This window comes from Sus scrofa, chromosome 2 (genome assembly GCF_054392235.1).
Source record: "Sus scrofa isolate SSC_HxYL_T2T_F1_AM1 chromosome 2, Sscrofa_HxYL_maternal_Yorkshire_Landrace_v2.0, whole genome shotgun sequence".
NCBI classification, from domain to species: domain Eukaryota; kingdom Metazoa; phylum Chordata; class Mammalia; order Artiodactyla; family Suidae; genus Sus; species Sus scrofa.
The window spans coordinates 96,279,904-96,297,389 of NC_139384.1; the positions used below are offsets into that span (position 1 = coordinate 96,279,904).

Below are 17,486 nucleotides of genomic sequence, written 5' to 3' on the forward strand. Positions count from 1 at the left end.
TACCTAAAACAAAGGATGACTTAACCCTGCCTAACCACAGTTTAAGATCCCAGAAACACTGGTCAGAAATTGTATTCACATCAGCATGGGAGAAGTTATCTGGAAAAACATGGAGAGAAGCTAAAATGTGTACAGAGAATGGGGTGAATATACAAAGAATTTCCAACCAGTATGCTTGTAGACTCTGAGTTTAACTCATATTTCTTTCTTTTTTTTTTTTTTTTTTTTTTTTTTTTTTTGTCTTTTTTGCCATTTCTTGGGCCACTCCCATGGCATATGGAGGTTCCCAGGTTAGGGGTCTAATTGGAACTGTAGCCACTGGCCTATGCCACAGCCACAACAATAAGGGATCTGAGCTGCGTCTTCAACCCACACCACAGCTCACGGCAATTGCGGATCCTTAACCCCCTGAGCAAGGCCAGGGATTGAACCCGCAACCTCATGGCTCCTAGTCAGATTTGTTAACCACTGCGCCACGACGGAAACTCCAGAACATATTTCAAAAGTACCAGTTAACTGGATTCAACAAATATTAAGCTAAGTGTTTGAATGACTAAATCGGTCCATGAAACTAATTCATCTTTAATCCTCAGACATAGACCTAGTTATTGTCTAATTCAAATGACACTTTCATTGCTCTCACCCTCCCCTTTTTTTTAATACTCTTGCTTATAGAGAATGGCTATCTGGCTTCTCTTTGTCCTCTAGCTTCATCTTCTTGGTATTGCCCAATAGATTCTAGTTTTCATCCCTTTTACTCTTTTTTCATTTTTTGGCCTTGCCTGTAGCATGCAGAAGTTCCTGGTCCAGGGTTCAAACCTGAGCCACAGCTGTAACCAGAGCCACAGCAGTGACAACACCAGATCCTTAACCCACTGAGCCACACGGGAACTCCCTTCATTATTTAAACAAAACCAAAACAAAACATGGTTTCCACTGACTTAGGAGATATTTATCAAACTGGTGAAAATAACACATTCACTTCCCCACGTGGGATTTGGTAGGAATGAAATTCATCTTATACTATAATTTGTGGATTGTTATGTAAAATAGAATGGTACCCATCTGTCATCACCTTTGCTGTCAATCATCCTTGCTCTTCCTGTGTTCACTTCCTGAAGAGGGAGGAGCACGAATGCATATGAGGAACATCATTGTTGTCCATGTGCTTCTCTGTGTGTGTGTGTGTGTGTGTGTGTGTGTGTGAAGGAGCAGTTTGGAGAAGAATATCTCCATGACAATGCTAAGAAAGCCAGACACCCATAGTGGGATAAACAGAGGTCTCCAGGCTGAGCGCCAGGCTGCATCCTGGGAGCAGGCCAAGGCTACGGCTGGATGATGGGAAAGGAGAATGGGCCCATGGCATGGGGGAATGAGTGTGCTAGAGCCCCTCTCTGGGCACAAGCAGGGTGGAGACAGCCCTGGCATGTGTGAGGCCAAGCAAGCTGGGGTTAAACCATTTGTTTTCCCCATTTTAAATTCCTCTCCGTTTTCTTTATACCCTCTCTGAAACTCAAACCATCAGGGGGAGAAGGACATGGTAGCCAGTATTTATGACCTTTGGGTGCCCTTCCCTCTTATCCTGTCTGTGATCTGAAGACTATTTACAAAGCTGGACTATGATAGGAAAGCCTCCTGGTTACACAATTAAGAGGCAGTTCCTTCAGAGCTCAGAATTGTCTTAAACATGAACATAGCAAGTTCTGACATCCCCCAGGCAAATTACTGCCTCATAGTGAGTATTTTTATATACTGAATATGTAACCATTTCCTTGAGTTAAAACACCATATGATGGTCTTATTATTTGTAGTAATTTTAATAGCAAAGAAAGTTATGGGCAGTAACCATGTTTTCTGTTAGGCAAAGGCAAAACCATGAGGTTTTTAGGATTTGTGGTTGCCTTGCACTGCAAAGAGATCGGAGAGGGGTGAGAAAGCCAAGAGGGAGGCTCTTCATATTTCCTACAATTTTGGACATAAGAAAGAAGCTATTCACATCTAATCAGCAAAGATAAGCTTATACTTAACTTACTTCTGCATCTCTACGTCATTTGTTTAGCCCTATAAATTTGCTGATGAGTGGTTTTAATAAAGCTTCTCAGCAGGTCTTCCTATCAGAGTATGAAAGTAGTCCAGGTATTGAAGGCATGAAATGGAATGACTCCCATCTCTCAGTGGTTCAGGTGGATGCTAAGGTCAAGGCCGAGGTTAGGTGGCCCAGGAGTGTGTCTATCCTGTATGTGAAAGAGCTCAGCTAAAATCCAGAAGTGCATGGACTCCAGAATTAGCTTCCTATTAAGGACATGCTTACTGGAAACTGAACCAGGATAAAGCAAAGACCAAGGGACAGAAAGAAAGCTTGAATTATGTGTCTGCAATATTCTGCAAAATCAGACTTCAGCTTTGGTTCAGTTTCTCTTTGGAGCTGAAAATGCCTCAAGTTTCTTCCTGAGAGGCATGAGCAATTGCATGAATAGTATATTCTCTGGCAATTTCCAACCTGATTCCATTCAAGGTATACATGACAAGCCTGTATGATAAGGTTGTGTGTGTTTGGGTATTTCATGCATGTAACATTGTCACTTGGCTTTCAAAACCAAAAATTCCCTGCATATCCACGGGAGAGGATCATTCAGCATGTGGCAGGTCAAATAAAATCTCCCCCTTATTCTCCATCCCTGCCTCATTCTTTCTTCCACACTTTAGTTCACTAAGTTGTAAGTGTCTGAAATCATTCTTGGTGAATAATGCTGGACCACTCTTGAAAATGTGTGGCTGAGAGCTGGACCCTCGTCATCACCACAAGCTTTGTCACTGAGACAGGGTAACCCATGGTTACTGAGCTCAGATGAGTTAAGGGGCAGAGAGCCTCCCCTCCTCACCGCTCTATAAAAGAGACCCAGCAAAGGGACCCTACCAGCTTCTAGCTCTCAGCCTGGGCGAGCGTGTGGGAAGCAAAGCCTGAGACCTCCGGAGCAGAAAGGACCAGCTGCAGAGGCAAGGCCGGCATGGCCCCCACTTTCAAACTTCAGTGTCACTTCATTCTCATCTGCCTGATGGCTCTAAGAGGGGAGAGCCGGTATCTGGAGGTGAGCGATCCCCGGGACTGACCCATCACGCCTCTCTTTCGTGAGTGCCCAGCCTTGGGGGGTGCGTTGGCTGCCTCACTATGGTGAGGTGAGCTCGCTCTTCTCTATTTACACTGCCCCCTCTTTCCCCTGATTCCCCCTAGGTGTTCCCCCCTGCCTCTTCCTCCTTCCCTCTGGCCCCTGGGGATACCCTGGTCTGATGGAAATCCGTCTTCTCTGGACCCCTCCACTTCATTTCCTTTGCCGCGGGGCAGGGACGGCGCCTGCTTCTGGTCCCCTTTCCCCCCCCTTGAACTTTTCCAAACTGACCCCTTTTCCTGGCCAGCTTCGGGAAGCGGTGGACCACGACCCTTTCCTGCTCTTCAGCGCCAATCTGAAGCGGGAGCTGGCGGGGGAGCAGCTGTACCGCCGCGCTCTGCGTAAGTCCCGGCAGCGGGGCAGCGGGGAGGTGGGGAGACTGGGGCTCCGCGCAGAGGGCAAGCGGCTCCCAGAGAGGAAGCGCTGTCCAGGACGGGCATTCCCATCGCTGAGGGTCCGTCCCAGGAGGTGCGCCGGGGCGAGATGGGGTGGCGCCCCCGGGGCGCAGGAGCCAGGCGCAGCAGAGGCTGGGAGTTAGGGCGCGCAGTGAGGGGCTGCCTGGGCTGGTACTTCAGTGGCTGCAGCCCGGGACCCACAGCCCCGCTGCCCTCCCTCAGGGTGCCTGGACATGCTGAGCCTCCAGGGCCAGTTCACCTTTACTGCCGATCGGCCGCAGCTGCACTGCGCAGCCTTCTTCATAGCAGAGCCCGAGGAGTTCATCACCATCCATTACGACCGAGTCTCCATCGACTGTCAGAGCGGGGACTTCCTGAAGGTGAGGCGCCCCCACAGGGTGTAGCCCCAGCCGTGGGGCAAGGGAGGGGCAGTGGCCGGGGCGCTGTGCCCCAGTGTGTGCAGCCGGTGACCCTCATAATTAGATGCTTTGCTGGTGCCAGGGTGGGAGAGGTGAGTTCTGGGACCTCGATGCAGCGCGAACCTCGTCTCACCCCCTGAAGGGCAGTTGATTGGGACGTTGCAGGGGTTTCTAGTCCCCTCCTGCGCTCTCCGTCTCCGGGCGCTTCCGAAGACTCCGCTGTGGTGCGAACCGCTGTGTTGCAATCTGGGGCAGATGAAACGTGATGCAAACCAACCAGCACGAGCTCTCGGGTCCACCAAGCCAGCGGGTCTGGGTTAGAAGGCCGGCCCCACACATCTGAGATCCGAGCCCCCCTCGCTCCTGCTGGTCCCTCTCTCTGTGGAGCTGTTCCAGCTTCCCAGAGGCTGTCTTCAGTAGCTGGGTGACCTGCTGGGAGGGATGCTGAGAAGGAATCTAGTCTGAGGAAGGTGGGAGGCGAAGATAAGTCCTCAGCCTCACAACATCCCCACTCCCAGTTCTCCGCCTGGGATGGCTGGGGGAGTTTCTCCAGTCGCATTAAAGTGAACATGATTAAAACCCCAAAGTGGATTATTTTGGAATCTGTCAAACACAACAGAAGAGGACTGATCTGGTGGAGTAACTTGTAGCTGGTAATTTTACTAATGTGAACCAGGTAGCACACATTAGATTAAAGACCTGTGGAGATTTTAAGAGTAAAGTCAGTAGACTCTGACCTTCTGTCCAATCAACTGCAAGCTGTAACAAGTGAGGGAAAAAAGTTGTATCTGGCAAACCAGCTATTAGTGATAATGATAATGACAATATTATTAGCCATGGCAGTGGAAGCATATGGAAGTTCCTGGGCCAGAGATCTAACCAGAGCCACAGCAGTGACATCAGTGACAACCCCGAGTCTTTAACCACTAGACTACCAGGGAACTCCAATCCACCTATTGCTATCTAAGTGTTGAAGTCATTCTTGGTATTTTAATATGTGATAAGAGTGAAAAATGAGGAAAATGGGTGCGTATAATCATTGGCAGGTAGGTAAAATTGCTGCTCTAGTTTTTCCTCTTGCTGTCTATTTTTGAGATATTTTGTTCATATTTTAATGAGGAAAGAGTGAAAGTAAAACCCAAATTATGCTCCTGTGGAATTCTTCAGAAGGTGGGATGTGTGGAAAAATACAATCAGGGCAAAAATATATATTGTCTGTAGTTTCATTTACCAAGGTTGCTAAAGTGATTAAGCATAAGAAAGTTTATTTGCTTTAGAAACATTAGGGTTTATGGGGAGGGGGAGCAATAGTTAATTCAAATATGACTTGCAAACAACCCTATACAAGTAGAAAGCCAGTTTTTGGAAGGGGGTTGTAGGCTGTCAGTTCCTCACTTATAACTGAAGGCCCATTGCTAATTAACCTCTTTCCCCTTTTCAACACACCCGTGATTTCAGGAGTTGATGGGAAGTGATCATCTGTGTCTATTTTTTGTTGGAAGGTATTTGATGGTTGGATTCTCAAGGGAGAGAAGTTCCCCAGCTCCCAGGATCATCCTCTCCCCACGAGTGAGCGGTACATAGATTTCTGTGAGAGTGGTCTCAGCAGAAGGAGCATCAGATCCTCCCAGAATGTGGCCATGATCTTCTTCCGGGTCCATGAACCAGGAAATGGATTCACATTAACCATACAGACAGATCCGAACCTTTTCCGTAAGTGGCTTCCAGTCTTCCCAGTCAGAAGGCAGGATGTGTGGGGGAGAGTGTCAAATCTGCTTTTCAAAGGTAGTACCATGCACAGACTTAAGAAGTTTGAAGTAAAGAAGGATTTGAATGGAAACATTTTTGTAATTAGAAATGATGTGTGGTTCAGTGACAACGAATCCGACTAGCATCCATGAGGATGTGGGTTCAATCCCTGGCCTTTCTCAGTGGGTTAAGGATCCAGCGTTGCTGTGAGCTGTGGTGTAGGTTGCAGACACAGCTTGGATCCCATGTTGCTGTGGTTGTGGCATAAGGCTGGCAGCTATAGCTCTGATTCGAACCCTAACCTGGAAACTTCCATATGCCATGGGTGCTCCCTAAATAAAAAAGAAAAAAAGAAAAAAAGAAATGATGTAGAGATTATTTCCTATTAATTATTATGAAAATCAAATCAGCTTTTAATTTAGTTCCCAGGCTAAGTAGGATACTAATTTATGATGGAATTCTATGTTTTCTCCAGTGTTATTTTGATCTAATAATATACTATGATGTATTCATTGACAAGCTTTAATTCCTCCAAGTCATTCCATTGATATGGATAAGCTTGAGGGATCAGTTATAAAGTTGCAGTCTTAGAGATATCTAGGCAAGGACCAAAAGACTGCATATCTGGGATTGTATAGATGGATTTTGTGCCTTAAGCGGAGGGTTGGACCAGAGAATGAACCTCAGCATTGCCTTTTAAGTCTGAACCCCCTACTCTAATTTAGTTCATTTCTGATGGATATACTAATAAATACTATAAAGCTGAACAGCCTACACCTGGAACATATTATCTTAATCAAATGAGTTCATTCATCTGCTTATTATTTTTTCCCCATTAAGAGGAAAGTTTTTATAAAAAATCAGGAAAATAAAACATATTACTCATTTCTGGTTGCGTATAGTGTTATAAATATTAACACTTCATGTGGTTGAAGAAGGAGGCCTGCCTAATCTGCCAAAAAATAATGTACTGACAGATTATCCAATTTTTTTTTTTTTTTTTTAAAAACCTTTTGAAAGAAGCCCCTTTTTGAGGCCTGGAGCAGAGTAAGCCTAGAGTACAACATCAGCTATTTTTCCTATATCCCGTTTGGTTAGAAATCAGAAAACCTAGAAGCATCAAGGAATTTCATTTCTTTTTGAAAATAAGTGTAATTAAAAACACAGAAAAGAGGCGAGAGTTCTGATGTATTCTGATCAATCAGAAGCCTTTGTCCCATAATCGGGCAAAAAAAGTACAAACTCTAATGCTTCTAGGTCCATGGCTAGAAGAAGAAATTTATTATGGGTCTAGACCTGAGATACAAAACAAAATTTCAGAAAGTCTTGAGAGTAAGTCACACATCAAAATTTTACCTTTTAGTCAACTTATCACCTTCACACTCAGTAAGTATTTATCAGACATAAGCCTGCCTTCTATTTTTCTCAGCCTGTTTTGTAACTGGTTTTTTATTATTTCTTTACTTTATTATCTAAAAAGTCATAGATGGCTCCAAGTTCAGTTAATAAAGTTTTCATACAGACAGAGTGTGAGGTCTGGCCTCCCCTTTAAGCCTGGATTCTCCCAGACTTCCAGCTTGAATTTGGACTCTAGGTAATGAAATGCTTCTGAAACTTGTACCGGCTAATATTGTTTGGTTGGTTATTCATTTACGCCTTGTGAGTTTTATGACGGTAACCCCCTGAGATTCAGATTAGGAGCCCTTTTGCAGCCCAGCACCTCCTGACCATGTCCATACATCACTGGTGGTTTTTATTCCCCATTTACTTTCTGTCACTCCGTTGCCCTCATGATATGTCCCCTCTTCTGGGCCACAAGCCCCCAGACCTAGCTTGAAATAAGGATTAGATACATTTCTCTAAAAGCACCTCATACCACGTAGTGAAAATGTGTTTTTGTGTTTCTACCAAGCCTGCAATGTCATCTCCCAGACCCCAAATGGAAGGTTTACTCTGGTCGTTCCCCATCAGCATCGCAACTGCAGCTTCTCCATAATTTACCCTGTGGTCATCAAAATATCTGATCTCACCCTGGGGCACTTGAATGGCCTGCAGCTAAAGGTGAGTTGCTTCCTTGATTCCCCATCACTTCCCAAGGCCCCAGCTGTACCAGAGCCACACATCGTACAGGACAAATATCATGCATCACACATCGTACAGGACACATCATCATGCAGGACCAAGGCGGACAGAAGCGAATTGGAGCAGTATGTTCTGTTTGACTGTTAACCCTCCCCAGAGGCTGCCCTGCCTGCTTCAGTAAACTCCTCTTCTTCTATTTCCGTCCTGATGCAAGCTGCATACTCAGGTGCCCTGTCTGACTACTTGCATACTTTTCTTGGGAGGGAAGAAACGTTTTCAATTGGCAAAGTTGTGGCATGTAATTACAATTGAACCCTCTTGTACTCGCCTCTTTTACAGAAATTCTCGCCTAGCAGAACCTCGTGTGAGTCATCTACACAGCTGTTTTTCTGATTATTGGAATTTTCTTTTGACACGAAGGGAAGTGTCTCATTGACAGAACTGTGTTAGGAAGGAATGCTAAGGGTAGCATAAAAGACAAAATTGGATTTTTATATTGCAAAATACAGTAACGTTTGGAAGCGTTCTTCAGGCATTATGTTTAATGCAGGACACTTGCAACAGAATGTTAACTGTGACTCCTCATCAACATTTCCCCCCCTCCCCGACATACCGTGAACTTCTCTATAGACTTTACAATGAATGCTGAGCTTGACCGCATTTATTTGCACGGGTAGCTGGTTTCCACTGAGTCATCCTCATTTCCTGTCCCGTTCTCATCTGCCTAGGTTAAGATAGCTCGCATGTTTGCTGGCATCAAAGATAGTCATGGTTCCTAATCAGACAGATTTCAGTGAAAACCAAATAAATAGGACCAGCACAGAGAAAAGCAGTCTATCCAATTTCCTGTAAGCCCTAAATTCATAGGTCAATGCCTTTTTTTTTTTTTCTTCTTCCCAGATGAACCTTAGTGGACGAAGTACTCCTTTGATGAAGACCAGGATAAGTAGATGTCTTTGGCAAAGCCTTATTGGCTTGAGATTGTTTGTATGTCATTCCTGATGTATAATGTAGAAAATGGCAAGTGTGGTAGATTGGGAGAGCTGCGTTTTTGTTATTCTTGGGCGTGAGGACTAATCTTGGTGCTTCGTGTTTAAAAAAATGTAAAGTCTGCAGTGTTCTGCGTATCTATTGCTTTACAAAAAAAAACCTTTTTTTTTTTTTGAGTGCTTTCCATGGGCAAAGTGTTCTTCTAGATGCTGGGAATTAGTAACAAACAAAACAGGTCCTGCTGACATGGAACCTACATTCCAGGGGAATGAGACAGGCAGGAGTATAATGTATTTAAAGAGAGGCGAGTGCCCGACAGAAGATGACCTGGGCTGGAGTCTGGGGTTCCAGGGAGTAGCAGCAGGGGTGGGCAGCTGCTGGAGAGAAGATGCTTAGCAAAGAAACCTTCTGGGAAGGAGGCATTTGAAGTGAGACTTGAGTGACAGGTAAGAAGGAGCCAGCAGCCGCAGGAAGAGCTGGGAACAGAGGAACAGTAGTGCAGAGGCTTGGAGGCAGGAATGGCCTTGCTGTGTTCTAGAAATGAGAAGAAGGAATGGTCAAGAGAAAGTGTTATAATATAGCACCAAGGGTGTGGGCAGGGCCAGGGTGTGAAGAGCCTGGTAGGTCCTATTAAAGAGTTGGAATTTGGAGTTCCCGTCCTGGCTCAGTGGAAATGAGCCTGACAAGCATCCATGAAGATGCAGGTTTGAGCCTGGCCTTGCTCAGTGGGTTAAGGATCCAGCATTGCCGTGAGTTATGGTGTAGGTCACAGACTTGGCTTGGATCTGGTGTGGCTCTGGTGTAGGCTGGCGGCTATAGCTCTGATTCAACCCCTAGCCTGGGAACCTCCATATGCTCTATCTCTGGCCCTAAAAAGACAAAAAAAAAAAAAAAAAAAAAAAAGAGCTTGAATTTATTCTAAGTGCAGTGGGAAGGAAACCACTGAAGGGTCCAGACAGGAAAGTGACATAACTCATTTGATTATGCACGAGTAGGGCGAGGAGGGCTGGGAATTGCTGGCCTCATGACCAAGGCGGGTCGGAGAGGATTACCTAAAGGTCCTTTGGGCTTCCATGAATGACAGTGAATGGGTTGCCACGACCAGCAGAAGAATGAACTTAAAAGGCCATTGTTGGAGTTCCCGTCGTGGCTCAATGATTAATGAATCTGACTAGGAACCATGAGGTTTCGGGTTCAATCCCTGGCCTTACTCAGTGGGTTGAGGATCTGGCATTGCCATGAGTTGTGGTGTAGGTGACAGACATGGCTCGGATCCCGCGTTGCTGTGGCTGTGGTGTAGGCTGGCAGCTGTAGCTCTGATTCAACCCCTAGCCTGGGAACTTCCATGTGCTGCAGGAGCAGCCCTAGAAAAGGCAAAAAGACAAAAAAAAAAAAAAAAAAAAGGCCATTGTCAGAGTCTAGGCAGGAGATGATAGTCACTTAGTCCAGGAAGATAGACTCTCCAGAAGGAATCTAGGGGATCACTGTTACGGAGTTGAACCCAGAGGTCCCTATGCAACTCAACTGCTGCTATTGTTTATAAGAACAGCTGAGAGTTTGGGGAAGGGGAGAGGAAAGTCACTGAATGCCAAGGAGTACGTGCACCTGACCTCGTTGTTTCTTTGTTTAGTTCCCTTCATTTTGCTTTTACTTCTTCCCAGCTTTCTTATTTCCCATATCTCTCTTCCAAGAGCAAGTTTCTCCCTTCATCTCTTTCTGCTGAAATTTGGAGCCTCTAGAACCTGGTGGAAATTCTTGTCTTAAGAGATGTTCTCCCTGGGCATCCTCTACTCAAGGGAAAGGCAATTAGAATTTTTTTTCCTTTACCTCTAAATGGTTTCTTCAACTCTTCATGCAAGAACATGAGCCCTGTGCACCATGGGGCTCATTAACCCTCTATTTCATCATTTGGTAAAATTATGTGTAAAGCACCTGAGCGTAGAACCCACACAGAGTAGAAGCTTTCAGAGTATACATCCCCACCCACTTCCTTTCACGAGCCAAAAAGTTGCTGTTATATTATTTTCTGTTTGTTTTTCAGTCCCAGGTGTATTTCGGCATCTTCCGAAATGTGGGACTGTGTGTGTTGATGTATGTGTGTGTTTAACATTCTCTATTTGAGATTTTGGTCCCTTGGTGGCAGCATCTGGTAACTTGTAAGCACTTTGCCATATGCCACTAGATCTCTTCCTGAGTATGCCTCAATGAAGGAGAGGATCACAGGCAAAACTGGCTGTATAATTTGTGGGGAACAGTACGATATGAAAAGTTAGGGGCCTTATTTTAAAATTATTAAGAATTTAAAGATGGTGACAGCAGAGCATTAAGCCAAGCACTGGGCCTTGTAAGTGTGGGCCCTGTGGGTACCAGTGGCAGGCCCATCAGGCCAGCCCTGATCACAGGAGATGGGTGGCCTACTGTGTACCACTTGGGCCTGAGAGAGGCTGCTTTGTTTGTATGAGAAAGTGAAACACAGCAATTACTGTGGACGAGACAATGGGGGAAGGATGAAGGGAAGCAAAAAAAGTGATTACAGTGGATCACACAAAGGCTTTGGTTAAATTATTTTCAGCAACTTGAATTAAATTCTTTTACTTGGAAGGAGAAAGGGGATGGTAACGCTAATTTAAGCCCCAAAGAGTTCTCTTCTTTCTTTAGCATTCTTATAACTAGTCTAAATCCTTATCAGTAGAAATGAAAAGGATTATCTCAATAGCAGAAAAAGTCCTTTATAAAGAAGACAAAAAGAGGAAAGCTGAAAGGAAAGCTGATGCGAGAGCGCTATTTATAAAAACTCTGACTGCATGCATTAAGAAATTCACATAGGAGTTCCCGTCGTGGTGCAGTGGTTAACGAATCCGACTAGGAACCATGAAGTTGAGGGTTCGACCCCTGGCCTTGCTCAGTGGGTTAAGGATCCAGCGTTGCCATGAGCTGTGGTGTAGGTTGCAGACACAGCTTGGATCCCAAGTTGCTGTGGCTCTGGCATAGGCCGGTGTCTACAGCTCCGATTCGACCCCTAGCCTGGGAACCTCCATATGCTATGGGAGCGGCTCTAGAAAAGGCAAAAAGACAAAAAAAAAAAAAAAAAAAGAAAAGAAAGAAAGAAATTCACGTAATTCATTATGTATGTCTAAATGATTTAAAAAGCAAGGAATTTTCAGATTCAGTTTCCATATATCTTGTATGGTGTTTATAGGTTCCCCATTTCATCATTCCAGCCCTTAAGCTTATAAAAAAAACTTTTTAGTGCACACACATTTTGAAAAATGATTATTCAACCAATTTAGAAGAGCAACTTCTATGACTGTTTTTTCCTTTAAAAAAGTCTTGATTTCAGAGTTCCTGTCCTGGCTCAGCAGAAAGGAATCTGACTAGTATCCATGAGGATGCAGGTTCAATCTCTGGCCTTGCTCAGGGGTTAACGGATCCGATGTTGCCATGAGCTGTGGTGTAGGTCACAGACACGGCTTGGATCTGGCATTGCTGTGGCTGTGGTGGAGGCTGGCAGGTACAGCTCCAATTTGACCCCTAGCCTGGGAACCTGCATATGCCACAGGTATCACCCTAAAAAGACAAAAAAAAAAGGTCTTAATTTCCAGAGGCCTGGATGTGAAATGAAATGGCACTGCCAGCATGGTTATGGCTAATGGAGAAAATTTCCCAGTCTGCCAATGGTCAAATGGTTTGACTTCCACAGGTGGTTTAAATCCATCTTCCTCTGCTGCTTTGTTTTCTTAGAAGTCGTCAGCAAGTTGTGGAGGAATAGGAGACTTCGTGGAGCTGCTGGGAGGAACTGGATTGGACCCTTCCAAGATGATGCCCTTAGCTGACCTCTGCTATCCCTTTCACGGCCCAGGTGAGATGTTTCTTTGCTTATTATTTATGTGCCTATTAAGATCATTTCCTTACATAAAACACCTCGGATTTTTTTATACACAGGAGGACAAGTTCTACCCAAAAAACTTCAATTTTACGTTTTGAGCCAGATGAGAATTTTTACGTTTCAGCCTAAGTATGGTATCAAGGGTCCATGACTGCAGTATCTGACATTGGGAGAGACACCTATAAAGTAACAAGGTTGCATGTTCCAGGTTGGCCCTAGGTAAACTATGAAAAAGACAAAGCTTGTTGGCTCTGTGCTCTTTCCATCTTCACGAAGATCCCCCTTTTCACTTTCTAGAGTCTAAAGGATCTATTTACTAACGTAAGACAATAGTTCAATAATAGATGTATCATCACTTAGTAATAATATAATGAAATAGCTAATTTTACCATACGTATGTGTTACTCATACGAAATACATTGAGTGATATGCTTTATTAGAAATTCTCAGAACTTCTGAATGACTCCAACTTCTAGGAGCAAAACCAATCTCTCAGAGTTCCTGTCATGATGCAGTAGTCAACGAATCCGACTAGGAACCATGAGATTGTGGGTTCGATTCCTGACCTTGCTCAGTGGGTTAGGGATCCAGTGTTGCTGTGAGCTGTGGTGTAGGTTGCAGACTCAGCTCAGATCTGGCGTTGCTGTGGCTCTGGCGTAGGCCGGTGGCTGCAGCTCCGATTAGACCCCTGGCCTGGAAATCTCCACATGCCACAGGAGCTGCCCCAAAAAAGGCAAAAAGACAAGGGAAAAAAACAAAACAAACAAAATAAAACCAGCCTCTGAAAGACCACTGCAAAAACAGAGATAAATTCTGAAATCTAAAGTGTTCACCAACAATAAAAGAACAGTTTAGCACAGGGCATACCAATCAGAACCAGATTTTCTTTGTTACGGATCACCGAAGATTTTCCTTTTTTTTTTTTTTTTTTTTTTTGTCTTTTTAGGGCCACATTCGAGGCATATGGAGGTTCTCAGGATAGGGGTCTAATTGGAGCTACAGCTGCAGGCCTACATCACAGCCACAGCAGTGCCAGATCAGAGCTGTGTGCGACCTACACCACAACTCATGGCCATGCTGGATCCTTAACCCACTGAGCGAGGCCAGGGATCAAACCCGAAACCTCATAGTTCCTAGTCGGATTTGTTTCTGCTGTGCCACGACAGGAACTCCTAGGTTTTCTTTAGATTTTGCTCAGGTGGGGTGGGGGGTGGGAATCACTGACTCACGACCAAACTAATTAATGAAGTCCAAGCAGGGAGGGGGAAACATGTCTATAAGGATCACTCCTGTTATCTATGCTTCAGATGCAGGACTCAGAGATTATCTGGTAAGAGACAAAAATCAAACAGAAGAACAGTCTTACATCCCTTTCCATAATCCCCTTCCTTTCTTTTAACCAACATCACTAACCAACTAAATAATGAAGCTGCAAATCAAACATCCTTTTGATCAGCTGTTACCTGTTTTAAGTAAAACCAAGTCTGCCCACCAGGATTTTCTCTCTCTGAGCTATTGCTGGAAACGTAATCAACAAAACCTCTCTGAAATAGAATTAATATGTACAGGTAAAGGGAAAAGATTTCTAAAAACCCACTTTGCTAAAAACGTGGAGATTCATTTATGCTAATTTACTCTTGAGCCCTGGTTGAAACCTCGTGGCTTCTCTCCCTTTGTGTGTGTTCTCAGGGGCACGGAGGTCCTTTCCTGCCCACGGAGGGCACCCTATGAGGAGATGCATTTGAGCTGGATAAAAAGATTGAGACCTGAAGCACACGCATGCCTTAAAATTTAGACAATCGAAGCCATAGTGATTTTGGTGCATGAATTATATGCTTGATTTAGGTAAAAGGGTGTGACTAAGGCCAAAATACTTTTCCCTATATTATCTAGATAATTGACACCAGTCTTAAGCTAATTTGAAGGCTTGAATTATCTGACTCATTGATTCATTTTATACTTCACTTTTTTTCTTTCCTTTGGTATGTTTCCATGAGCCCCTCCGAAATCATTTAGACAATAAAGAGCTATTAGATATCCTGCCCTTTACACTGGATTTGATTAGGAATTATGTCAAATAATAAATAAATGATATGCACATTAAAGGAAATAAGGCATGTTATATAGAGCTCAGAGAATGACCTTCCAAATCGTTTAGAGAAAAATAACTTTGGATCTCCTCCCAGAAGCTTTGCCTAGACTTCCTGGTGCTTATATTAAAATAATTATAGGGTTTATATTTATTATGTCTCCAAATTCACTTTTGCCTAAGTAACTGTAGCTGGCAGTTTTGCCTCATTTAAACCCAGGTGCATGTTTGTCAAGTACCTGCTATACAAGTATAATAGTGTTGCTCAGAATTAAGGCCTTACAAAGTAGGAAAAAAAGGTTGAGAAAATTAAAACAGCAGAAAGGATTATCTTGGGGCAGATAAATCTTGCCTTAGGAACTATCCTGAGGCTGGAGAAATCAAATAACAGTAACTTTTAACAAAAATCCTGAGTTTCACAAAACAGAAACAGGCTCCTATGGGGACAGAGAACAAACAGATGGTTGCCAGAAGAGAAGGGCGTGGGAACCAAAAGAAAAGCAAGGTAACTATGTGAGGTAATGAATGATAATTAGCTTGACTGGGGTGATCATTTCACAGTGTATATTTATATAAAACCACCCTGTTGTACATCTTAAATATGTACCACTTCTGTCAAAGATACCTCAACAAAGCTGAGAAATTTTTTTAAAAGTGTGCCTAAAAACCATACACAGTTTCAATACATAACTGCACAGGCACATGTGCACTAGAAGATACATAAATGTTGCCACATGCTTATAAAAATAGTGAATAAGATTGGATTTAAGATCCATAAAGATATCAAAGCTATTCCATAGAAGAAATACAGGTACAGGTGAACAGTAGGACAGAACTGAGTATATTTACTGTATGCTTATACCATGCAAATGATTTTTTGCTTTTATATAAAACAGAATTATTATCTAGGCTCAGAAAATAATAAACAGGTGATTTTTTGGGGGGGTCTATATAAATGTCCTGCAATATAATCCATCTGTTAGCGCAGCCCGCTAAATGCTACTCCCAGATGTAGCCAATAACTGCCCCTGCAGATTTCTAGCCTGTCCCTAGAGGGCAGCACTGCCCCCACTGTGAGCACAACTAGAGCAAAGGTGCCCCAGGGACAGAAGCTTGCCTTCACCACCCAAGCCTTGCAGGTAAGAAAACATAAAACCCACGAGGAGATATCTTCTTACCTCTATGCAGCCAGTTTTATTTGACTGACAGTGTTCTTGAACATGAGGAGAAAGGCGGAGTTCAGTTTTACTATTCTACAGTTAATACACAGTTGACCCTTGAACAACTGGGGTTTGAACTGCGGGGATTCACTTAGAGGTGGATTTTTTTCAATAGTGAATATTACCGTACTACACAATCCGGGGCTGGCTGAACCCGAGGGTGTGGAACCTTGGATCTGGAGGGCAGATTATAACTTATAAGCAGATTTTCAACAGAGTCCTCGCTCCTAACGCCCATGTCATTTAGGGTCAGCTGTATATTATACTGAAAATGAAAACAAAAATATTTCACCTGATGCTAGATGCTTGCCTTGAATATGTGGGAGGAAGATACATGTCCTCCCTTTCTTTGGGTTGATACGATCTCATGGACAGAAATGGTTTGTGTGTTTTCTAACCTGCTGGGAAACTTTGACTTTTTCCATGCATTATAGCCCAAATGAAAATTGGCTGTGACAACACGGTGGTGCGAATGGTCTCCAGTGGAAAACATATCAATCGTGTGACTTTTGAGTACCGCCAGCTGGAACCATACGAACTGGAAAACCCAAATGGAAACAGTATCCAGGAATTCTGTTTGTCTAGTCTTTGAATAATCAGGTCAATGGATTCTGTGCTGCCAGCTAAGGGAGTTTTTAATGGCTCTTATATATGCTTGTGATGACCAGCTAGTTAAGAGCCTCTCGTACCAGTCAGTATGTCCAACCTGGAGCACACAGCACACACACACTACACACACACACACACACTAATTTTTGTACCTTGCTTCTTTTTCATTTGTAATATATAAATGACCACATGGCAGAAAATAGCCCCCTCCCTTTGGTAGAAAAATAGTTTTCTGTAATTTGTATGCTACAAACCTGAACTGGTAAGACGAGTACAAAGAAATGGGCAGTAAAAAATTGTATCTCAATGAAAAATACTACAGAGAAACAAAAATGGTCCTTATCAGTTTTATAACAGAAAACGCATGTGTATATACCAAGAGTGTAGACCAAAGAAGTTGCCTCTGTTTATGTTCTGCTTGTTCTTCATTTACCATAGAGAGAGTAGCTGTAGCTGGGTATTATGTATTGGTTTGTAATAACTTGTTTTTAAGAAAACTTTGTGGCATGGAAAACATGTTGCATCGGTAAATACAAATATGAATAAACCTATTGAGAATGTTGGCACCTCCACTTAGTGCGCGCGTTGCTTTCCTGAGTAGTCCTCTCCCTAACGACCTTCAGAAAATAATGTTCTCAGGTGGTACAGCACCAAATACTGACCTACGTCATTTTGCCTTTTTTTTTTTTTTTTTTTTTAAGGGCCACACCTGAGGCATATGGAGGTTCCCAGGCTAGGGGTCGAATTGGAGCTGTAGCCGCCAGCCTACTCCACAGCCACAGCAACGCCAGATCCGAGCCGTGCTTAAGCGAGGCCAGGGATTGAACCTGTATTCTCATGGATACTAGTTAGATTCGTTTCTGCTGTGCCTCAATGTGAA

The 17,486-nt window shown here is 43.8% G+C and overlaps 1 protein-coding gene across 2 annotated transcripts; it reads left to right on the plus strand.

Moving 5' to 3' along the window:
* Positions 1 to 3,008: 3,008 nt before the first annotated feature.
* CRHBP (corticotropin releasing hormone binding protein) lies at positions 3,009 to 17,178 on the plus strand. Of its 2 annotated transcripts, NM_001195332.1 has the most exon segments (7): positions 3,009 to 3,089; positions 3,415 to 3,508; positions 3,785 to 3,942; positions 5,484 to 5,694; positions 7,643 to 7,791; positions 12,544 to 12,661; positions 16,432 to 16,589. In NM_001195332.1, coding segments are annotated over 7 exon segments (969 nt in total).
* The last annotated feature ends 308 nt before the right edge of the window (positions 17,179 to 17,486 follow it).

Bases quoted from the DNA above. Each gene is read 5' to 3' on its own strand.
- CRHBP (XM_085008555.1), top strand. From the start codon at position 3,289: ATGGAAATCCGTCTTCTCTGGACCCCTCCACTTCATTTCCTTTGCCGC. The intron at 3,943-5,483 runs GTGAGGCGCCCC...TTTTGTTGGAAG, and splicing joins AGAGCGGGGACTTCCTGAAG to GTATTTGATGGTTGGATTCT. The intron at 12,662-16,431 runs GTGAGATGTTTC...CATGCATTATAG, and splicing joins CTATCCCTTTCACGGCCCAG to CCCAAATGAAAATTGGCTGT.